This window comes from Pseudorasbora parva, chromosome 13, assembly GCF_024679245.1.
Source record: "Pseudorasbora parva isolate DD20220531a chromosome 13, ASM2467924v1, whole genome shotgun sequence".
NCBI lineage: Eukaryota > Metazoa > Chordata > Actinopteri > Cypriniformes > Gobionidae > Pseudorasbora > Pseudorasbora parva.
The window spans coordinates 6,464,811-6,490,724 of record NC_090184.1 but is presented as its reverse complement, the minus strand read 5'-3'; the positions used below and the strand labels follow the sequence as shown (position 1 = coordinate 6,490,724).

General features: G+C 39.2%; 1 protein-coding gene across 1 annotated transcript in view; it reads left to right on the top strand.

The window, feature by feature from the left end:
- bmp1a (bone morphogenetic protein 1a) overlaps positions 1-24,310 on the top strand; it is a 123,836-nt gene extending 99,526 nt beyond the window's left edge. The window contains exons 16-20 of the mRNA XM_067413045.1: positions 2,000-2,125; positions 4,021-4,148; positions 8,145-8,358; positions 12,023-12,273; positions 19,392-24,310. Of these exons, the coding sequence (XP_067269146.1) occupies positions 2,000-2,125; positions 4,021-4,148; positions 8,145-8,358; positions 12,023-12,273; positions 19,392-19,529 (857 nt within the window). The 3' untranslated portion in view covers positions 19,530-24,310. The remainder of the gene's footprint in view (positions 1-1,999; positions 2,126-4,020; positions 4,149-8,144; positions 8,359-12,022; positions 12,274-19,391) is intronic.
- Positions 24,311-25,914: the final 1,604 nt, after the last annotated feature.

Here is a 25,914-nt window from a genome sequence, read left to right as displayed (position 1 = left end):
AATACCTGTATGGTGATAGACAAGCTGTTGTCTATCAAATGTATTGACAGCACTGGTTTGTTTAGAACTATTGCGAGCTTCATGAACCAAGTGAGATGAAAGCACTATTTTTCAACGGCTCTGGCTTTAACTGTTATGCCACATTAAGTGCGCCAAAATGGTATGTATTGTTTGAATTTCTTATTAAAACTTGAGAAAATGTAAAAGCTTAGACTTTGTTTCATATCAAAAGCAGGTTTGGCGTGAGATTTACTTGGGCAGAGTGAGAGCGCGAGACAGAGCCTGAAAGCGTGTCTCACGGCAAATGTGTAAGAGTTGGCAAAATTATGTCAAAATGCCGGTCTTGTCAAGTATTCATGTAAACACAGTCAGTTCTGTTTGAAGTAATTTCAAACAGAATTAAACAGTAGGGATGTCCCCGACTAAGGATTTACACATTCGAATCAGAATTGTCGAATCTCTCTATGGTCGACTGTAATACAATGTGTGTGTGTGTGTGTTTGGGAGGGGCATGACACTAGTCAGCACAAGGGTAAAACTATTTTTATTTTCCTTTACACACTGCACACAGCAACAACTTTTAATAAAGCGACCAAAACTGCATGCCAACTGACAGACGAACTGACTGTGGCTTTCTTATTGAGTTTTAAATAAAAGGTAATGTGGTGGATAAACATTCTTAAAACGTTTTCCCATAACATTTTAAAGCTGTGATCGAAATACAGAACATCACAGACATATATAAAAGAACATTTTGATAAATAAACCTAAAAAGAATAGCTGCCTAGAGATGAAGAGAACACTTTGAGTGTGTTTACATGCACGTTCTTAAGACGATTATGCCTAAAATAGGTTTACACCAGACGCGCCGAATCTCAGGTATCTCCCACCGCCACCAGATGCGCACATTATATACACGCGCGAGCTCAATTTTGAATCGACTTCTGACCGAAGAGCTGCACGATGAGTGTATCTTGTAGCACAGGGTGAAATCAGTACATTGACGATTTGAGGAGAATATAATATAAGTTTAATATAAAACCTTGAAATGGCGCTCTGTGGTGCGGCAGGATTTTAAACAATTTCCTTAGTTGCGGCAGACAGGCACAGAATGCCGCCATCGCTGTGTGTACACTCACTGAATGAGTCACGCCTTTTAAAGAGTTCAGCTCACTTAAAGGGGTCACAGCAGACACGAAGCTCAGCGCTGCGCCGCGCCACATCTTTATAATATTGAGCACCCCCAGATTGCCAAAATAATATGATCCTCGTTTCATAACACCTGCGAAGACCATGAGATCGGTGGTCGAATCCGGCTCCGCATATCGATGCATCAAATCTTCGACTATTCGGGGTCACCCCTAGTAAACAGTTGAGAAAGAAAACGCATGTATAGCAGTCTAATAGATCTGTGCGTCAGGTCTTGCGTCTTAAAGTGACAGCAGCCTAATATACCTGCTGCCAAATTATGAGATAATATTAAAAATATCTATATAAAAGTTTTTCCCCATGGTATTGATGTCAAAAATGTGTCAACTTTGGAAAACCACTAGCCACAGTGGCTGGTGAGCAAAAACGTTAATGTCAAGCCCTGTGTGTATATACAAGTGTGTATGTATGCAATAATAACTTACCTTAGTAGCACTGTCTTTGAGTCACCTTGTACAAATCACACATAAACATGTATTTTAAAAGATGATTGTTTACGATTCTTATGAAAAAGTGTGAAGTAGAACTCTTTTTATTCATTATAGAGGGGAAGTTAAACACTTTGAGTTTGGGACAAGCCCAGAATAGTAATTTTGTAGCAAATTTAACATTTTAACATTTTAAAATTGAGGAAAGTTTATAAAGCTGTTATAGAACTGCAATAAAAAGTGTAATAATATGTTGTTAAAGTAGAATGATGTTTTTCCTCTTATTATTTTTTTAAAATCATCCTAGGGAACAAAAAAGTCCTGAGTGTGTTTTACTGAGATCTGGTGTTTTGTTTTCTCAGATAAAGACGAGTGCTCTAAGGAGAACGGCGGATGTCAGCATGAGTGTGTGAACACATTTGGCAGCTACAGTTGTCAGTGCAGAAGTGGCTTCGTACTTCATGAGAATAAACATGACTGCAAGGAAGGTGTGAAACAATCCCACACACACACACACACACACACAAACACACACACACGGTTTTTATACCGTATAAAACGTATTTTCTATCCCCCTACACTGCCCCTGCCCCTAAACCTACCCATCACAGGAAACATTCTGCATTTTTACTTTCTAAAAAAAAACCTCATCCTGTATGATTTATAAGCATTTTGAAAAGTGGGGATATGGCCAATGTCCTCATAATTCACTCTCTCCTTGTAATACCTGTCATACCTAATGTCATTATACACATTTGTATCCTCATATGTCACAAAAACATGCCCACACACACACACTCACATACACTTATCTTATATGTGAATACACACAGATGCAACAAGTCATGAGAGGCCATGTAAACTCAAACCCATAGCTTATTGTTTTATAAAATGATCTGATAATATACAGCAATGTTCAATACTCACCCTCATGTTGTTCCAAACCTGTATGGCATTTCTCTGGAACACAAAAGAAGATATTTTGAAGAATGCTCAGGCTTTTCTTCTTTATACAGTGACAGCTACATAGACTGTAAAAAAATATGGACGTAGTGTCCGTGACGTCACCCATAGGATTCCGATAAGCCGTTCTGAAGCTTAAAGTATGGCCGAGCTGGGCGTTGCCATCTTGTGAGCGAGTCTTAGCGTGTCAGTCCCGGATAACAGAAAATGGGCAATAAGGCGGGATGTGCGCGGAGCTGAGGTGACGCAATAACTACAGACGGCGGATAAATGGCTATCCACTTGTAACCACGCCCTTAATTATGCAGAAACTTAAGGCTTTATATAACGTAAACGAATGAGTTATAAAAAAATTCACCCCCCTCAGAGTTGTCATGAAGATCAAAATTAGCCTTATAAGCCAAAACCACAATTTGTACCAGGCTGTAAACATGTTTTTTTCTGCTTTAAAGTTGAGAATTTTAACATGGGGCTCAATGAGATTCTGCTCCCTTCTGGAGCCTGTCCCTAGTGGCCAGTTAAGGAATTGCAGTTTACATTACTTCCGTATTGGCTTCAAGAGAGATCGCGGGAGGTTGCCGCTTGGACAGCTATCAAGTGCTAAAAAGGACAAATAAGCACCATAAAACTACCATAATCATGTTCAATATGCTTCATCTGAATAGCTTTGTGAGGAACAGATGGAAATGTTTTCCCATACAAATCATCCTCTTTGTCATAGCTCTCAAATCCTGTTCTTTATTACACATATTCAATGTTCAATCATAATCGATTGATGATGCACACAAGATCCAGTGGCATTTTGATATATGAGAGCTTTAAGCAACACAAGGCAAGTAAATGTGCACAGGATTGTCATTCTTAAGTGAGCTATCCCTTTACTTTCAATATAGACCTGTGTGGTCACAGGTGTCCATAACCAGGGTTCATCCAATCAGAGCTGAAACTGTCTGATTGTTATAATGAAGGATAAACCACAACTCTAGATTAGGATTGGAAATTGGTTTTGGCAAGTTTTTCTCCAAATCTAGCAGAATGACATGCTGTATGTCTGGAGGGTCACCGTATTATCTGTGTGAGAAACGATCAGCAGTCTGGTTGTTTCAGTTTCCCTATTAGCACAAGAATGCTCCGAAACGTTCGCCGCTCACTGGCACTAACTAGCGTCTGGATATTTTTAGACAACGCCTTCCTCTTGCGGGCAGAAATAGAAAGAGAGTGGCAGTGCTTGGGAGAAAAGAACGAAAATAGTTGAGAAAGGGTGTTTGAGAAGGTTAGGAAATGCAAGGCTCTTCGTGCCAAAAACAACAACAAATCTCTGTTTGAAGTTTGAACGTGGCTCATCTGATGAGCAAGAGGATGAGACTGTTTGTGTGTGTATACAGTGTCGGATGTCACGTGTTATTGGTATCTCTTGCAGCCGGTTGTGATCACGTTGTGAACAGCGTGAGTGGGACCATCACCAGCCCCAACTGGCCAGATAAATACCCCAGCAAGAAGGCCTGCACCTGGGCCCTGTCCACCACTCCAGGACATCGGATCAAAATAGTATGTACAATCTCTCTCCATCCATATTTACAATAGTTAGTAACGTTCAGCAGTGCCCCCCCCCCCCCCCCCATTACCATTTCCAAATGTAACCAAACAGAACAGTTAAATGGTGTGATACATTGACACACACAAAGACACACAAATGTATGCCCATTTTCCTACCATATCTGTACATGAAATTCATTCACCAGTCCGCAAAATACTGCTTTAAGTTAACTGTCACCCCCCTTTTTGAGCAAAGACGTGAAAAAGCTCTTAAAGGGGTCATATGATGCCATTTTTGTACAAGTTAATATGATTCTTTAGTGTCTAAATGAAAACTTTGTAATATACTTTCATTAAAAATTCTCCTTAGTATTGTAAGAAAACACTAATTTTACCTGGTCAAAAACAGCTCTGTTTTCTGCAAGCCATTTCAGTGCATACGGCTTTAAGTGATAATGAGCTTTGCTCACCCCGCCCCTCTGTTCTGTGGGGCGCTTTGACACAACACACGTAGAGTTGTTGCCTTGACAACATTTGAGGGTATATTCTGGAGAAAAATTTGAACAGGAGTTTCTAAGGAAAGATCTGTGCAACTGTATCAATTTGAACCGGAGTCAGACACGGAACAAGATGACAACCCCAACGAAATTCGACAATTAAGGCCCGAACAGGACTTTTCTAAATGGTTGGTTAACGTAATGTCACATTGATCTATCTTTGTATGTACTGGCAGGGTAACGTAAGCGTAGTGAGATATGAATGCTGTGTGTTTACAGATGTATACGTTAGTTCATTGACAGATTGAGGTTACAGCTAATGCCAATAAAAACTTTATATCGGTAAATGTTGGCTTGCCAGCGATGCGTAAAGTTATCTATGCAGTGTAATAACTGTTACGACACTTTTTTTTTTACAGTAGCAGACACATTTATAACACATTATAAACCATTTACAAAAGTACGCTTAGTGTAGCGTGACCGCGTTAACTTTATCACCAGCATACACAGTTTGTAATAACACTAACCATAAGCGTTCATTATAAACGTGGGATTATGAATTATATTGAGAATGGCATACATAGAAAGCATGCCGTGATGTAACTTACCCTGTAAACTTCAGCCGCATTCATCGTAAAGCGTGAAGGGATTTAAACTACACTCACTTCTTCTGGAGGTGCAGCAGGAACACGAATAGTTGGTACCGATGCGTTTTTCAGGAGCAGCTTCTTAGCCAAACCTGCTTTAAACTGACCCTCGTTTATAAAGCAGTCTGGTGAGAAATGATTCGCGCAAACATGAAAGCATTGACGTTGATGGGGGTAATATTCCCTTCGAAAACAAAACTCAGCCACTGCGTCTTCAGCGGTTCGGATTTAGGACCATCAGAATGACTGCTGTGTTCGTTATTACACCCAAGATCAGAACACCACAATCGCTTAGACGCCATTCCGCTCCAGCGTATCAACAATGGCGGACTATGATGAGCTCGCTCAGGGCGGGCCTGAGGTGAAACGCTGCTGTTAATCAACAATCGTCCGCATGACGTCACATGATCAGACGGCTTGATTTGAAAAAGGGGGAAACATATAAGGAGATTTAAAAAAAAAAACATTTTATCGATTTATGGAACATTTATTTTTATCATTATAGGATGGTTGTGTACAGGCACTTCCAACACACATTTTCATACAATCAGCTTGTAAAAGTGCATGTACCATTATATGACCCATTTAAAGGGATAATACACCCAAAAATGAACATTCTGTCATCATTTACCCATCCTCATGTTGTTCCAAACCTGTATGAGTTTCTTTCTTCTGCTGAACACAAAAGTCAAACATTTTGAAGAATGTTGGTAACCAGAAAGTTGACCGTAGCCATTGACTTCCATAGTGGGGAAGAAATACTATAAAAGTCAGTGGATGCCGTCAAATCATACAGGTTTGGCACAACTTGAGGGTGAGTAAATCGTTGAAAGATTTGACATTTTTGGATGAACTATCCCTTTAACTCAAATTTTTGTTATTTGTGAGTGCTTTGCAAATACAGACCTAAGGTTGGTCTGCACTTTATTGCAGAAGCACTTTAAAAAAATTAAAGTGTAAGAAAAGTTAAAGAAGTTTACATTTACTGTAAGGCAAATGTACTGAAGGAAAAAAAAAATGTTTTACTAAATAATTTGGACTCCAAAATTGCCCAAGTTGTGCAATCCAAGTGGTGTTCTATATTTGAAGTTGATTTTACAAAAATGGAGGTTCCTGTGAGATCTTGTTTGGGCGCTCTCCTGTCACAAAATCATTTCTGTGACAGTATCTTTTTTTTATCACAAAAGAGTAGCCAGGTATAAAATCTTTTTTGTGTGTGTCAAAAAAAAAAGAGATACTGTCACAGAAAAAAAGATTTGATTATAAAGTATTGCAGTTCATTTTGTAAAATTTGAAACATGAGACTGCCACTAGGGGGAGGAGGATGATAAAAGGTTTTAAAGTATTGAAACTATGAGTATTTAAAGCTATGTCCAGTTTCCAAACTGTTTTCATAAGAGGAATTTCGAGTGTTTTTTGAGTGCTTTTGAATGATACATAATTTATGATGACTGCTAAAATATGTGATGGGGAAACCTGATATTTGATTGGGTTGCTTGATTCTGTTTGTTTTTTAAATGGACTTAGATTCCTGCTCTCTGAGCTACTGAATCGATTTCTCCACCAAGTTCATATCAAGGACGGGGTCGAAATAAAGGGCTGCTGCCAGGAATAGACATTAGGTGGTAGTGTCTTCCCAAGAGATACTGATACACACACACACACACACACACACACACACACACACACACACACACACACACACACACAGGTGCAAGATTTGTCAAATATGAGGAAAACAAATGGAACATTTTAATTAGTTTGCTCAAGCAAATAAATCTGCAGTGGTCACAAGTAGGAGATCTATGTGACAATTTTTACAAGCTGGAATCTCATAATTATGGCACAGTGTGAATGCACTTTTTGATTTATTCAAGTTAGTTTCGCATTGCATACAATCCGATTTTCAGTAATCGAGATCTGGAAGCAACAGCTTTTTTTTTTTGCTTTGGCGAGCAATTTGCACACAGCTTTTCTTGCGCATGAAAACACCAGCATGCCAACAAACAAATGCAAATCTGGAACAATAATGACGATTTATAATAATAGAACATAGACGGCAAAACCCTTGTGGATCCACTCACTAACCCTCCCACAGATTTGCAGAAAATTTGGCAAATAAATAATTCACGGACAGTTACATACATATTCCCAACGATTTATTATGTAAGCTTTGTTACACCTCAAATGACAAGGTAATTTATAATGATGTTAATATTTTATTTTCCAGTCCCTGAACTAATTTTCTCTGTAATGGCTTGGGTATGCAGAGTGTTGACAGCTTACATGGACTGTACACCCCTGACTCTCATGTTTTTAAACTCAAAAACACGCGTTTGACCGCTGCGCTTGTGTCTCGTGTCTATTGCAGCGTCTCGCACAATGACACACCATCCTAAAATCACAGCAGTGAAGATAAAAGAAGTGCATTATTTAAAACATCTCTAGACCTTAGTTTCTTCCCCTTACACTGCCTTGTTTCTCACACACTCCTCTACAAATGCACTCCACTGCACTGCTTTTCCTTAGTTTTTTTGTAAACATGCCCTTCACAAGCATTTGTGACAATTACGCTTGTGTTTCAAATCTTTTGCTAGTTAAAACAGGTTCAACTTTTAATAAAAACATCTCTAGACCTTGCTTTATTTGTCTATTCGCTACCCTGCATTTTGCGTCTTAAAACTCTGAATGGTCCTTTGCACAGTATGCATGCTGCTTTTCCATTGGTTTTTATGTAAACATGCTCTAGACTGCACCCGATTACGGAAGTCTTGTACCAAGCAGCTGTGTAATTCTTGAAAACCTGATGTTTCCCTGTTCAGTAATGCTGCCGTTCACACGTTGACTTTATCCGTATGTTCCAGGCTTTCAATGAAATCGACATGGAGCCTCATCTGGAATGTGCTTATGACCACATTGAGATCTACGACGGACGGGATGGGAAAGCACCAAGCCTCGGGCGATACTGCGGCACCAAGAAACCTCAACCAATCGTATCCACCGGAAACAAGATGTTCCTCCGCTTCTTCTCTGATAACTCGGTGCAGAAGAAAGGCTTTGAGGCTTCCCATACTGCAGGTGAGCATATCTATATAAATTAAATGTACATCAACCCCTAGAGGTCGATGATCATGTCTGCACAACGGCCTCAATTTTTTTCTTATCAGTGCCAAAGAGACTCAAATAACTGTTGATTTTTTTAACATTCAGGCAAGTGTTATACATCATTATAATCTGTTAAGATCATTACAATTTTGGAATCTATAAGAGACTAGTAGTCTTTTAATACAACCTTAAATAATCAAACTTTAAGACACTCTGCTGTGCTTTGTGTCATTCCTAACAGCAGACTGTGGTAAAATCACTAAACCACATGGGATAAAGGCAAATTGCTTTTTAAATCATTCCCCACCAGTGTTTTTTTTTTTTTTTGTCTTTCAATAAAAGACACAGTGTCTAAAAGTTGCCAGCCTCCGCCACCATATTCTGTACTCTTTCAGAAGATGTGTAATAGTGCCCTCTAGAATATAATGGTGATCAAAATGCATTGCCTGAAATTTCCTAGCCTGACAAGCCAGACCCACATCAAGATGTTTGGTCTGGAAACTCACCATAGACAGCTCAATCCGAGGGGCGGGATAAACGGTTGTCTTTCAAACTCCCTCTGCACGCGATAGGATAGCGCTACAACCAACCAGAGCAACGTGAAGCGGAGCTAGTTGAAGCTATTAAACATGTGAAGGTTAAACTTTCCCTGTATCCGGTCGGCAAAACTCCGAACACATCTTCCCTTTTTAGGAATGACTTCAGTGCCGTTCTTTGTTCTTTTCTCAGAGAAAAGCTTAACTCCAAGTCTTCCAGAGTCGCGGTCAAAGCTGATTTGAAAGACCGCCGTTCACCAGCTCCTATGTTTACTTGAAGTACGCAAGCGAAACTCTGCCGTCATTATGTTAAGCCGCGTCCACCGACTCTATACACGATGTGATTGGCCTGACCAGAGTTTGGCTTTTACAGCTCAGAAGTGTATTGAGAGTTGCTAGACGACACTCGCGGCAGATTAGATTTGCTGCCGCTAGGGTGCGTGTAGATTTCTAGGCTAGAAATTTCCATCAATGGCCATGAAAGTATTAAGAATTGCTTAATTCTTTCCCGCCATTGATGGAAATGTCTTGTCTTTCCTTGTTTTTACTCTTATACTGTAGGGCTGCTATTACACATCTTCTAATAGAGTACAGAATCTCCTGATCAAAACACATGCGAAGACAAAGCAGGAACAAGCGATAACATGTAAGCAGATGCATTTGTAAAAGAACACGATCATCAACATTAAACAGCATATAAATCAAAACTGCCTAATGTTACTGAATGAAATGTCAAGACGAGCTATTGGACGAGTTAGGGGTCTCTGAAACTGATGGGTGTTTATAAATCATGCAATGAAAATGATCCCCTTCACTCGACCCCACCCCTAAACCCTACTCACATTGTGACGTGGGCAAATCAGGTAACGCAGTGAAAAACGCCCCTCTGTTTATGGCCTCGCCCCCTGATCTACAAACTCCTTTTACTATGCAGAGACCTATACGTGTATAAGACTGTGAAGCTTTGGGGGTGTTGATGGACTCCATCTACTCATCTGTGTTTGGTCATTGTTCTTAATCTGATCCAGACATAGTTTTGGAGAAAACGCTATTTTCTCAGTTTTTGCAGGAAATGTTGCTTTTTTTATTAAACATCCCCATATTTAAGTGTTGATTAAAAAAAAGGAATGCTAAAATGAAGTTTTTTTTTTGTTTGTTTAAAAGCTGAGGTTCTATTCTTTTATTTTCTCTTAATGATATATTGCATATTTAATAAGAATATTATGTTTATTTTTTATAGCGACTTTCAAGAAGCTATCGCTTTACAATGTAGTACAAGAGTTCAATCAATTGACAATCAAAATAACAGTCAGCTTGCTCATTATTACAAATAATCAAGCGGGTAGAGACAACAAACAACTACAGATAGTTCACAACTTCCCATAAGAAGTTATTGAACCAAAGACAACCTTACATTTAATAAAGTAGTCGTATAACATAAAATGAAAAAGTGTGAGATTACTTGAAGGCAGATAAGTAGAGAGAAAAATAATTATTTACTGAGCTTAGAGAACAGATGAGTTTAAGTTGGGACTTAAATGTCTGGAGAGGAATTCCGGAAGGCTTATTCCATAGCTTAGGGCCAATAACACTAAAAGCCCTACCACCCACAGAAGAGTGCTTATACTTATACTGGGTAATTTATAGATATTAATACAACAAAATATTCTGGACATCATGGAACTTTTATGAAAATTATCAAAAATGTGGCCTGGAAAAGAATTAAGATGCAGTATTTGATAATTCATATTTTCTAATAATATTCCCATTTAAGAAATCAGCCATCAGCCATTTATTTAGCCATAGAACATTTATTACTAATATTTTTAAGTGATTAAACTAAAGATCTTACCATAAATGCTGCATCTTGTAATTATTGATATGATTGTTGATAATATATATTTTTTTATTATTACTCTCTGGACATTTCATGGTTTGAATAATTTTTAACACATTATGTAACGTTCAAATTTTCAATTTATGCTTCGTTTAAAACATTTTTTTATATATTCATACATCATGTTTTAGAGCTAGACCTGTTTTATGTTATTTCAGACTTTTCCAAACTGGATTCACAAGGCCCTGTTGGTTTGTGAGAGAAGTGCAGGAGATTAATAAAAAAATGAATATTTATTCATAATTAATTCAACTATATGTAAAAAATATAATTAATTATTTTCAAAGTAAAACTCTTGCTAAAAAGATGAAATACTTTCTTTATATGTATGTAATTTGGCCATTTCCCAACATTAGAAAATCATCAACAAGCAAATGTCTTGTTAAATTATTGAAATAGTATCTTAATTTCTCAAGTGTAAAGGGCCCGTTCACACAAAGAATGGTAACTGTAACTATATTAGCGTCCGCGCACAGGAAAGTTTTGTTTATTATATGCACACTGCAGTTTTGTCATTGGCTGCTTTAAATGCTTGTGCTCTATAAAGTCAGGTGGATTCTGATTGGCTGTGAATGTTTTTATCATTCATCAGTTTCTCTGTGCCGTTATCATTACAGTTGTGGTGTGGAGTGGACTGGACTGACAATATATTTTAAATATAGAATGATTTTTAAAACGTTTATATTTATTTTATAAATAATTTCCTTGGTGTGAACTGGCCTTAACGGTAACACTTTAGTATGGGGAACACATATTCACTATTAACTATGACTTTTGCCTCAATAAACTAATTTACTGCTTTTTAATAGTTAGTAATGTAGTTTTTGTAGCATTTCAGTTTAAGTATTGGGTAGGATTAAGGGATGTAGAATAAGGTCATGCCGAATAAGGGATTAATATGTGCTTTATAAGTTCTAATAAATAGCCAATATCCTAGTAATATGCATGCTAATAAGCAACTAGTTAATAATTAATAACTGAACCTTAAAATAAGTTACCGCCTTAACTAATATTTTAAGTCAAAAAGTTTGGCTGACAAAAAAAGATTGGGAATATTAGAGCACTATGCTACAGCGCTGTTTATATCACTGGATGCTTATCACAGCCACAGGTCACAAAACTATTGATATACAGTGATATGTAAGCACTAAAGTCCGACTTGCCAGTGAATTACCTCACATGTTCATTTTCCTCTCTTCTCCAGAGTGTGGAGGCGGTCTGAAAGCGGAGGTGAAAACTAAAGACCTCTACTCTCATGCCCAGTTTGGTGATAATAACTACCCCGGGGCATCAGACTGTCAGTGGGTGATCGCAGCAGAGAAGGGCTATGGAGTGGAGCTCATCTTCCAGACCTTCGAAATCGAGGAGGAGGCCGACTGTGGCTATGATTACATGGAGCTGTTTGATGGAGCAGACACCAAATCGCCCAGACTAGGCCGCTACTGTGGATCTGGGGTAAAGACCATATCTAGATTTACTACATAATATTGGTAACACTTTAGTTTAGAGTCCAATTCACACTATTAACTAGTTGCTTATTATTAGCATGCATACTACTAGGATATTGGCTGTTTAATAATAATAATAATACATTAATAATAATACATTTTATTTGTATTGCAGTTCACATTTGGAACAAATCTCAAAGTGCTGCAGTTAAGATCATTTAAAAATGGGAAAATACTAATAGATTTAATAGCTAAAAGACATAAGCTCTCCCAAAAAGAAATGTTTTAAGTCCTTTTTTAAAAGTCTTGAGGTGCCCTCAGATGGCCAGGTAGGGCATTTCATCCGAGGAGCGGCAGAACAGAAAGCCCGGTCACCCATAGTGCTGAGCTTATTGGTACTCATAAAGCTCATATTAATGCCTTATTTTGCATGATCATATTCTACATCCCTTAAAGGGATAGTTCACCCAAAATGAAAATGTGATGTTTATCTGCTTACCCCCATGGCATCCAAGATGTAGGTGTGTTTGTTTCTTCAGTACAACACATTTCAAGATTTTTAACTCCAACCGTTGCAATCCTCCAGTCATAATGCATGTGAATAGGTAACAACTCAAAGAGAGTAAAAAAAAAAAAACATGCTTAGACAACATTCACAAAAACCCTGCTGCTCGTGACGACACTTTGATGTCTTAAGACAAAGCGATCGGTTTCTGTGAGAAACCCAACAGTATTTGTTTTTTGTTTTTTTACCTCATATCAGACGAATCTCACCTAGTGTTCACATCCGCTATTACTTCCTTCTGGTTAGGACAAAACCGGTGCGGTCATCTTACCCCATAACTAAACTTGACAACTTCCTTACTAACTATTAATAGCAGTGATTAGGAGTTTATTGAGGAAATAATGTAGTCAATAGTTAGTTAATAGTTAGAATTGGACCCTAAACTAAAGAGTGACCATACAATCTACAAAAATCAAAATGCTTCTACATTTCATGTCAGGAGTTAATGATCACTTTATATTATGAACACATTTAATGTAGGCTTGTATTCACATTTTGATCAATGCACAAACATAGAACATAAATCAAATATGCTTAACGGAAGCGGTCGAACAAACCCCATTCTGTCTTGCAGAAGCTTAAATGTGCTCGTGTGAAACGTGAGAACGAGCGCCTTTGGTTCTTGCTCATCTCACTAGTAGTTTGAGCTTCAGTTTACATAGTCGATGGTCTTTGGTTGTGCGTTTTTATACTTGCATAAATGCTTAGGTTAAATCTGTTCATCGGATTAAACCTTTGGGTTCATATAGATTTATTTTACAATGTCTTGAATCATCAAAGTTTGAAACTTTTAATGGGGGGGCAGAAATCTCTCAGGTTTCATTAAAAATATCTTCATTTGTGTTTCAAAGATGAACACAAGGCTTATGCGTTTAGAATGCATGAGGGTGAGTAAATTATGACAACTTAAATTTGGGGGTGAGTTATTCCTTCTAAATGCAAATTTTCCATATGGAAGCTTTTTAATTAAATAAAAAAATCCAAATTTCTAATGAATCCAGCTGTATGCAGAAGCTCATTTCTTTGCCCTTTCTCACTCTAATGACTTGGTTATGCTTGATTGGTTTGAGCCATTTTACATTTTGTTCACTGGCCCTTACCGTTCCGATTTACCCTGCTGTCCATGACCTTATTACAATAGACCTGTGACCCGTTTGTATGACAGAACCCAGCACTTGAGAACCACTGCCTTATAGGATAAAGACTGATCTTTGAAAGAGTTTGTCAGGGTTTTTCTTCATTTCTAGTTCGGGAGAAGTTAATAAGAGCTGTATGTTGCATACAAAATCTCAGGAATAATAAGAAGTCTTAATATGTGAATGAGATCAGCTCCATAGGTCACAGAACAGCATTATTACATTTACTTTGGTTCAATGAGAAATTATGAAAAGGGCTGATGCGGTCTTTAGACAAGGTATATCAGATGATATTCTGATACTGCCGCTGGCATTAAGCGCAACCTGCTTATCGACTGTGAGATTTGTTTGACTTGAACCGAGAGGATGTTAAACTGCGCATTTGTCTCAATCACGTTTTGGTAACTTGCCATTTAGCACATGCTTTTAATCCAAAGCAACTGACAATTTACTAACAGCAGGGAATATGTCCCTCGAGCAACGTGAGCTTAAGTGTGCTGCACATTAGGCTGTCACAGCCCAATAATCCATTAGGCTTGCTCAGAGAAGAATCGCACACTCAAACTCTTAACATCTAACAAATTGTATACAATCTTTTGAGGTTTAAGCCCTAGTGAGTAGTCTCCCTATCCACTGTTCACTAAGGTACATGCGCATGATATAAGTTTCATCATCAACATAGTGCACACATACTTGATTTTTTCAAAGCATGTGAACTTCGTAAGCCAGGGGTGTCCAATCCTGCTCCTGGTGAGCCATTGTCCTGCAGAGTTCTAACCCTAACCCCAGTTAAACACACATGAACCAGCTAATCAAGGTCTTACTAGGCATACTAGAAACTCACCGGCAGCTGTGTTGAGGCAAGTAGGAGCTAAACTGCAGGACAGCAGAGTTTGTTCACCCTTGCCTTACGTTCACACACATGCACCTTGAATTTCGCTCTGCCCAAATAAGTTTGACCCTGAGGTGGCAACACTTTCCCAGCTCGTTGTTTCACAGTCGAAAAATAAACAGAGGAAGACTCAATCTAGTTTTGGAACAACAACATCAAACTACTCTTGACGGCAACAACAACAGATACTTGCACTGACAAGCACTTGTAGCCCACACAACTCTAGTTTAAACAAGAACAAAACATGTTTATCAGTCAGAGCTTTTGGAGGGAAATATGCAGACTACAAAGTTTTCCATTGTCTGCGCAATGTGTTGAGTGCCTGTGATCAAATGGAGTATACTTGAATTGGTGTTCGAATGTTCGCATATTCTAAGCATTTGCAACAAAACTGAAATGTATTTTGGGCTTAAGAAGCATCCTCACAAACATACTTTGCGAGTGCCATACAAACAACCCAGAAAATATTAAACTGGAACTCTTGGTTCCAAAATATTCTGATGATAGCATGTTGTTAAGCAACTCAAATTAAAATCCGAGCTCACTAAAAATAACATTTAAAAAGGTGTATGAACTCGAAGAGTAGATGTCAGACCAGGCTTGTGCACAATTCAGAATTGAATTGAGAACGACTACTAAATTCAAATTAAATTCTTGAATTTGAATTGATGTCAAAACAGGATGTAGAATTACAATTCGAATGTGAATTAAAGGAGAATATTTATAGGACAATTCACCATGACGTCACAACAGTAATAAACGATCGTCCGGGTGGGAAAAGCCGAAGCGTTCCTATGGCAACGCTAGTAAATTGCTTGGGATTCAGACATAGTTAACATGATTATTGAGGGACTGATTGACTAATTCAGGAGATAGCAATATATGAAATGCCTAACCTTGCTCCAGTAGATGTAGCGCTAGTCTAATACCATCATTTTTAAATGAGCCTCAGCCTACATTGAGTAGTTATTTTAGTGACTGTTGCTGTTTGACTTACAATATGTTAGGCTATCATAGATGGTCTATTTCCCTGTTATCTAACTCAAAAGGCTATGATCGTTTTCTGTTGCTCTGAGTCGGATCAGATGGCACAGACTTAAGCTTCTGATGGTCAAAAGGATAGCGTTCTGTAGACTAGCGCTCCTCCGCTAACGTTAGGCATTCACTCAAACTAAACTCGCGGTGATGATGAAGCCAGTGTGGTTCACGCATCAATCATCCATCAGCCGACAAATATGCTTTGCTTTTCCTATTTCTTCCATTGACATTCGATCAGTAGCCTACATGACACTAGAAGTTCGGTCTCTTCCTACTTTTACTTCAGGCAGTGACTGGCAATGAGTTCGATCTTTCAAAGAGATCTAAATATTACTAATATTAGTCTCGAATTTCCCCAGCTGAAGATAATTATGCTCTGCTGTGATTTTGTCGATGGACCGTTTTGAGAATACTTCTCTGTAGCGCCTCTTTTGACGACGTCCACTCGCTTTAGCCTCCTCACCCACAGGCTTTGCTGGATATTTTACTTTTTTCTGAAGGAAATCGATACAATCCTACACCTTTTGCTGTATATCTGACGGCGCAACCCCAAACACAACTGTTATGTTACTGTTTACAGTAGCCGGCTGATCTCTTCAGTTTGTCAGTAGAAGCCGCTCGCGTTCTGCAACCCAGAAGTATCCTGGTGCCCATTGTGTACAAACATTCTGAAATGGTCTATAGATTAATTGAAATTCAAGAAATATTCAAAGAAATTCATATACGTGTTCATCTTGCCATAGCAGCTTCATCGGCACCTGTTGAGAGACTCTTTAGTGTTTCAGAGCAGAACGCTGCAGACTCGATGATAAAACCTTTGAGGAGCGATTGAGAATTAGATCATCAGTGTTGCTCAGTGAGTTTTGCATTGGAATTAATGAATCTGGGACGCAGGAGAGGAAATTCATTCTTAATCTCCCTTTGATTGATTGTTTTTTTCTGTAAAGAACAAATGTGACATTTAATGTTGCCTACATCTAAATTATAGACCTATCCAATTATGAAGGTCAGATTTTTATTTAAAATAATTTGTAAATAATTATTTTTTAATTTAATAAAATGGTTTAATAACCTCTGTCTAACTTAAAAACAAAACATGAGCTACAATTTTGTTCAATTCATATTATGTGTTGGCTATTTTTAGTTACACTGATATGATGATTGCATAACGAATTAACAATTCGTTACAGCCCGTCAGCATATTTTAATAATTAGTTTCCCTATTTTAATTAGATCGTGGCCACATTGTATAATCCGTTGTCGTTTTATTAAAATAAGAGAACAAATTATTTAAACGTGGCCACGATTTACTTAACCAGGGACAACGAATTAAGAAGTTTAGAAAAGAGAGAACGAATTCTTAATTCATGGGAATGAAATTTTAATTTGTGTCCAATGGCCATGATATTTTTGTCTAGATGTCATGAGAGCAGGGCTCCGTACAACACAACCTACCGTACGATTTATGTATTCATTTATTAATGAATGGTAGGCTATAGCTTACCTTTTGCTGCGCTACCATGTTTGCGTAGCACATCCTCGTGCTTTCTGGAAATGTGCCGCTTTAGATTCCAATAAGAATTTTTGCTAAGTCTCACAATCTCTCCACACCCTCTTTATATTTCTTCTCCCTGCTCGTTCTTAACTTTGATTTTTACTGTGCATTTATGTATAAGGCTTGCAACTTTGTTAAAACAATATTTGAACTCCATAACCTATTGCTCAACTATTGCTTAGCTATTTCACAGATTTTTGAACTAGCAAATCACCAAAGGGCGTTCTGGGTTGAGCGGACTGAGCGAGTTGAGCGGAATCTTCAGAAAGGCACTCACCGCTCTGGAGGAAATATTACCGCTCCCCGCTCCGCTCACATGCTCTAGCAGATAGTAGCACTTCAAACTGGGTGTGATTTATAGAATAATCGTTATAGTTTCACCACCTCTACTGCCGTGACATAATCGTAAATCCAACGCAGCTGATAGTGACAATTCTCTCTGACCAATCAGTGATCTGCAGCATTTACACTAGGGGTGTCCCCGACTAAGGATTTACACATTCAGATCAGAATTTTCGAATCTCTCTGTGGTCGACCGATAGTCGAATCATCTGTGTGTGTGTAAACCATAGACCGGAAAAAAATAAACGGTATAAACGGATTGGGAAGGGTAGGACACTAGTCAGCAGGAGGCTAAGACTATTTTTATTTTACTTTACACACGGCACACAGCAACAACTTTTAATAAAGTGATCAAAAGGCTACTTTTACACATTTGTAAATTAACCGTTCTCTCATTACATTTAAAAGCCGCGATCGAAACATAGAACATCACACAAATATATAAAAGAACATTTTGATAAATAAACTGAAAAGAATACCTGCCTAGAGAGGAAAAGAACACTTTGAGTGCGTTTATATGCACGTTCTTAAGCCGATTGTGCCTAAAGGGATTCGCACACCGGACTGAAGCTCAGCGCCGTGTCTCAGGATCTCACACCAGGCAGACGTAAACATTATATACACGCGTGAGCTCAATTTTGAATCGACTTCTGAGAGAAGAGCTGCAGGATGAGTGTATCTTGTAGCACAGGGTGAAATCAGTATATACATTCACGATTTGATATACATTTAATCACCGCGGACAGGCGTCGAATGCCGCCGTCGGTGTATGTGTTCGGATTTTAAAGGCACGGCGCGTCTGGTGCGAAGCTCAGTGCCCTTAAAAGGGCGATCGCTCCACGCCGCGACACATCTTTATAACACTAATATTGAGCACCCCCATATTGCCAAAATGGTATGATCCTCGTTTCATAACACCCGTGAAGATTCGACCATGAGATCAGTGGTCGAATCCGGTCCTGCATATCGATGCATCGAATCTTCGACTATTAGGGGTCACCCCTAATTTACACATCACATATTAGTATAAGTACAGCTGGCTTGGAACATCAACCGAGGTGGTACCAAAAAAAGTACCAGGTACTAAGTACTGTACACAATGGAAAAGCACCAATAGACAATTGGAAACGTTTTTGGGGAAGACCTGACTTAGGTATTCATTCCTCCTGGAGTGGTGCTGCTCTTCTCTCTAGTAATATGGCACGTAGTCTTAGAGTTGAAATTTGAGTAACTAGGGCCCAGGTCAAGAAGCAGACAGACTGCCTAATCTGACCGTCTGCTAGCCGCCTCAGGTCACACAGAGACGCATAAATCTGTGTAACAGTCATGTAGTGTATTCCAGTCATTAGTTTACTTTTTTGCACTAAAAATTAAGATTTCAGGTTAAAAGTTAGAAAATTATACTACTTTGTCAGAGCCAGTACTTGGTAGGCAGTGCCCAGACAACCTGAATTGAAGTTCCAGCTCATTGTTTTTCTGGTTCTAAAAACAATCTTGTTGATTGGCATTTTAAAGTATTTGCTAATGATGAGGTATGTTTTATGTAGTTCTATTCAGTGTGCTCAAATGTTGACATCTGCCTCTTTTGTGTTTCCAGCCTCCAGAGGAGATCTATTCCGCTGGCGACTCCATCGTCATCAAATTCCGCTCAGACGACACCATTAATAAGAAGGGCTTCCATGTGCGTTACACCAGCACCAAGTTTCAGGACACACTTCACTCCCGTAAAAAGTGACCCCTAGTGGCCGGGAGGGGCCGTGCAGGGCCTAGGGGGAAGCGAAAGGGCCCCAGGGAGAGGGCCTCACCCATCGCTCGGAGCCCCCCGGCCGCCAAGAACACCCAGACTCGACGGACCAGCCGCAAGAACGCCAACCGCACCTCAGTAGTTCACAGGGGTTCTGGCATCCCCTACTGACTGTGAGGAGTAAAGCCATTCCGCAGTAGACCTTGTTTTTACCTATTTTTAATTATTACAATCGGGGCAAGATGTGGAGGGGGGAGGGGGGTGGAATGTATTCAGTTTCTGGATACCAATATAGGGGCGGAATCGAAAGGGATTATTGTATGGGAGGGTGGGTGTGGTTGATCAGCTACTGGAACCCCCCCACACCTTTTTCATCTTTCATGAGCCAAGAGTGCGTTTGAAAAACACAAATACACTGAGGAACTCCTGCAGGAGAGCCAAGCAGTTAACCAAACCAGTCATCTGTGCAACTGTGGGATAGAGGAAGTGAGAAATGAGTGGAGCAGGGCATTCAGGACGGGGTTCCTCGCAGGTTGTCCGACCTTGAAACGTGAGATTTACCGCTGCACTGTGGGGAAACAACCTTCTGTCTCTTCTTGACATTACTGGCATTGTTGTCTCGTTGGCCATTGTGGGCCGGTTTATTTGTCGTTACTTGAGGACATAACACTGTATGTCATAGAGATGCATGTGGTACAGCTAAAAGGAAATGTGGATGTGATGGCACCAGCATTTGTAATAACTTGCTTTTTCCTGGCCACTAGTCCAGAAGGTTCCCTGCCCGATGATATCACTCTCCAGGAGGTTTTCCAGAAACGGTCGGTTATCATATTAAAAGACTAATAAACAAAACGTGGCCCATGTCTGATGGCTGTTAATTGTTTTTGTATAAAAACAGAATGGTGGAAAATTCAAAATTCGGCTCAGTTGTCCTTAGTTTAAGCACACATCTTTTCCAAGTTCCTGATTAATAGGCTTCTATCCTCGTAATGCTCAGTCTGTGCTTTGCCAATCCTGAAAAAATTAGCCATGATCACAAGAATTGGTGGACACTCTTGTGTCCCAAAGTCCCAAGGCTGTTTTCTTCTAACACATCCTAGCCTTTTTCCTCTTTCTCAGGCTCTTTCCTTGCAGCCCATGACCCAAATATCCCAATTAATAGTTGTTTTTGTAACAAATGTCATAGTATGAAATGGACTTTAGTCAGGGTAGACTCCTAAAATCTTAAAAATAGACATGACCTATGACCTTACAGAGGTAGTTCAACTAACAAACCCACATCCATATCATTCCAAACTTACAGTCTCCTAAAGGATTATTAGGAACACCATACTGATATTGTGTTTGACCCTCTTTCGCCTTCAGAACTGCCTTAATTCTACATGTCATTGATTCAACAAGGTGCTGAAAGCATTCTTTAGAAATGTTGGCCCATATTGATAGGATAGCATCTTGCAGTTGATGGAGATTTGTGGGATGCACATCCAGGGCACGAAGCTCCCGTTCCACCACATCCCAAAGATGCTCTATTGGGTTGAGATCTGGTGACTGTGGGGGCCATTTTAGTACAGTGAACTCATTGTCATGTTCAAGAAACCAGTTTGAAATGATTCGAGCTTTGTGACATGGTGCATTATCCTGCTGGAAGTAGCCATCAGAGGATGGGTACATGGTGGTCATAAAGGGATGGACATGGTCAGAAACAATGCTCAGGTAGGCCGTGGCATTTAAATGATGCCCAATTGGCACTAAGGGGCCTAAAGTGTGTCAAGAAAACATCCCCCACACCATTACACCACCACCACCAGCCTGCACAGTGAAACAAGGCATGATGGATCCATGTTCTCATTCTGTTTACGACAAATTCTGACTCTACCATCTGAATGTCTCAATGGAAATCGAGACTCGTCAGACCAGGAAACATTTTTCCAGTCTTCCTCTATCCAATTTTGGTGAGCTTGTGTAAATTGTAGCCTCTTTTTCCTATTTGTAGTGGAGATGTGTGGTGCCCGGTGGAGTCTTCTGCTGTTGTAGCCCATCCGACTCAAGGTTGTGCATGTTGTAGCTTAACAAACGCTTTGCTGCATACCTCGGTTGTAATGAGTGGTTATTTCAGTCAAAGTTGCTCTTCTATCAGCTTGAATCAGTCGGCCCATTCTCCTCTGACCTCTAGCATCAACAAGGCATTTTCGCCCACAGGACTGCCGCATACTGGATGTTTTTCCCTTTTCACACCATTCTTTGTAAACCCTAGAAATGGTTGTGCGTGAAAATCCCAGTAACTGAGCAGATTACTCAGACCGGCCCGTCTGACACCAACAACAATGCCACGCTCAAAATTGCTTAAATCACCTTTCTTTCCCATTCTGACATTCAGTTTGGAGTTCAGGAGATTGTCTTGACCAGGACCACACCCCTAAATTCATTGAAGCAACTGCCATGTGATTGGTTGATTAGATAATTGCATTAATGAGAAATTGAACAGGTGTTCCTAATAATCCTTTAGGTGAGTGTATATGACGTTCTTTCTTCTGTAAAGCACAAAATAAGCAATTTGGAAGAATGGTTCTGATCATATAATGAAAGTCAATGGGATCCAAAACAACAACTTTTATTTCATGGGTAACAAATCTCTAAAATGTTCTTTTGTGTCTCACAGAAGAAAGAAATGTTTGAAAAGACTTGAGGGTGAGTACATTTAAAAAATATTTAGACAGTAAAACCTATTAAATAAACTGTACAATTGTCCCTCACAGTCTCGTTTTCATTCACATTAAATATTGCGTCTACTAAGGTCCGTTGTCTGTGAAGCGATGCAATTTTGAGTTGAACCTGAAAGAATTGTCCTTTTTAGCAGTCTTTAGGTGCCCCGTTGCTGGGTAGATGTTACTCTTACATTGTTGGCTATGGGAAAAACTGTTAAAACTGTTGTAAAATGTTCATTTGTACCAAAAACGTACCTCAGCATGTGGAAGATTGGTGGGATGGTGCTATTTTAAATGAACCCGGTCATGTCGATCACCTAAAAATTGCTCTTTCTCCATTGATGTCCGTGAATGTCAGTTGGGAAAAGAGGATGTTAGATGTCAAGTCTCTGCGGAATAGTGCTGAATATGCAGGTCCCCAGGGTTGATTATTTGATCTGAAGTCTCTCTCTCTCTCTCTCTCTCTCTCTCTCTCTCTCTCTCTCTCTCTCTCTCTCTCTCTCTCTCTCTCTCTCTCTCTCTCTCTCTCTCTCTCTCTCTCTCTCTCTCTCTCTCTCAGGCTGTTGAATTTGTCTCCTCCATTTCAGCAGCTCTTTTCATCATATGATATCATTTCACACCTGTTTGCCTTTGTGGATTTACCTAAAGCTCTTTTAAATCTCAGGTTCAGGATATCTGATTGTTGTTGTTACCCACCGAATCATTTCAAGACACTAGATTTGAGTCGTTTCAGGACTTGGCTACTGTTTGACTGGGGTATGTGAAATCCAGGTAGGCAAGTGATGAGAATCATGTTTTTTAGAGGAAACATTTTTGGGTTTTAAAAGGTTTTAGACATTTCTGAAATGCCTTCCACCTGAACTTTGAATCAGTTCACCTCAAGCCACGTGTTCACCTCAAGCCTCAAGTTGCTCAATATTTGTTCTTGCAAGCTAAGGATGGCTACGCTTTATGCTCAAGATCAACTAACTCATATCCTAGTTCTTCAGATGGATTTTATTTTGTGTGTCCAAGAGAACGTCTATACCCAATTTTGCATCTCTGTATTTGAATATGCTTCCTAGCATAGCTTTTTAGAGTAGTGGAGCACTTGTACATTTTGCTAAGCAAAGCACATTCTCCTAAGCATTATTAATGTTTTTTAATGCCCATGTGATTTCCTGTTAGAAATAGTGTTTTGTGGCCAAATGTGGGCTTCAAATGATCTGTTTTTATCAAATTTCTGAAATGTTACCTCAGCATAATAGTGTATGCTTGATCTGTTCACCCTGACCGGCCTTCCCACACAAGACTTGGTACATGTTTATGCATTTTATCATATGTATGTATGTAAATATGTATTAATGGATTCAAAGTACACTAAACCATAGATAAGTTGATGAGAAGTAAGGCTATGTGTAATTGCAGACAAAAGATGCAATTTATTTATATTGTATAGCTAATTTTCACCTATGTATTGCACATAGTGTTAACAAGTGCATCTATTTCATAAAATGTTATTTTCATTTTGAAATGCTTCATGTCAAATTTTGTCTTGTAGACTCAGGAATTGTGGACTGACCGTTTAATTAACAATAAAAGCCCAAATATACCAATTACACTACAGTAGTTAGCACTATGTGAGAAAGCTAATTAAAGGAAGACACTAGGATAAGCACTCTATTGTAATTTTGAATGATTTCAATTATTCATATATTTTTGTTGTTGTTGTTGTAATATAACTGGTGTTTTCAAATATACGCTCTCCTACATGTTTTAGAGGCATTTCAATATGTTCTAATGGTTTCAAGGTCTCGAGCTCACATTGAGGATGGAGCTTGACTTCCTGTTCGTCTTGATGACCGTGCAGATTTCTAAATAAACCACATATAAGTATCGAATTTGCAAAATAACAGATCATCAATTATGAATGGTCACCACAGTGCATTATTGATGCCTATCTACAATTTCCAACATTAAAAATTAAGCAGAATTGATGGGAAGAGCTACATAAAGTCAAGCAAGTGTTGTAAGTTAGAAGGTGGATAGAGAACACGTACAAATTAAAATGTGTGATTTAGAAATGGAGTGAAAAGCTGTAAGATTTTTTATTTTATTTGTACTGTTGTAATGGGATTATGATATTGTACGATATACCCATAAAGATTGATGCTAGCTCAATCATAAGGCTTTTGGGGATAGTCTTTCGAGGAAATAATTCACCCCAAAATCAAATGGGGAAAAAAAGGTATTTTGTTAAATATTTTGATTAAAGAAAATGAAGCAACATTAACCAACCATGCATTCACTGTCAGTACACAACAATCAGGCATAACATTATGACCACTGATAGGTCAAGTGAATAACACTGATTATCTCTTCATCACGACACCTGTTAGTGGGTGGGATATATTAGGCAGCAAGTGGACATTTTGTCCTCAAAGTTGATGTGTTAGAAGCAGGAAAAATGGCAAGTGTAAGGATTTAAGCGAGCTTGACAAGGGTCAAATTGTGACGGCTAGAAGACTGGGTCAGAGCATCTCCAAAACTGCAGCGCCTGTGGGCTGTTCCCGGTCTGCAGTGGTCAGTATCAATCAAAAGTTCTCCAAGGAAGGAACAGTGGAGAACTGGCCAAAGGGTCATGGGCGGCCAAGGCTCATTGATGCACAAAGGCTGGTCCGTGTGGTCCGACACAGGTGAGCTACTGTAGCTTATTGCTCAAGAAAATGTTGGTTCTGATAGAAAGGTGTCAGAATACACAGTGCATCAGTTTATTGTGTATGGGGCGGCATAGCCACAGACCAGTCAGGGCACCCATGCTGACCCCTGTCCACCAGCAAAAGAACCAACAGTGGACAGGTGATCAGAACTGGACCACAGAGCAATGGAAGGTGGCCTGGTCTGATGAATCATATTTTATTTTACATCACGTGGATGACCATGTGCGTGTGCGTCACTTACCTGAGGAACACATGGCACCAGGATGCACTACGGGAAGAAGGCAACCTGGCGAAGGCCGTGTGATGCTTTGGGCAATGTTCTGCTGGGAAACCAGGACTTAAAGGATCTGCTGCTAACATCTTGGGTTCAGATACCACAGCACACCTTCAGAGGTCTAGTGGAGTCTATGCCTCGACGGGTTGGTTTGGCAACAAAAGGGGGGCGAACACAACATTAGGAAATATTGTAATGCCAGATCGGTGTATACTGCCATTTTGTAATCAGGCATACTGAATATATTTTGCTATTGCATTCGCGCAGGATTTTATTTTTAATAGAATTTGGTGAAGGAATGTGCTCAGCCTATAACCATTTGAAATCCTAAATTGTTTTTTTTTTCTTGATGCAAAATGATTTTCTACATCATTTTAAGATGAAAATTGACCTGCACATTTCTTTGTGAGAGTCACGCTTTGTACTGCATGTACGCTTGTTTCTGCCACAGAATAAAAAAATAAGATTAAAAAAAATCTTGCAATTGTGACCTCAGAATTGTGTGATATAAACTCGCAATTGCGAGATGAAAAGTCACAATATTTGTTTTTTATTGTTTTATTCTGTAGTGGGAAAAAAGCTCCCATAGTATGGTCTGTAAGTGTTAATATGTGAATATTGTTCTTCAATAATCCTTTTACTCAAAAGTCATGACTATCGCAGAAAACCACCCAACTTGAGAAGATAGAGCTGTGAAG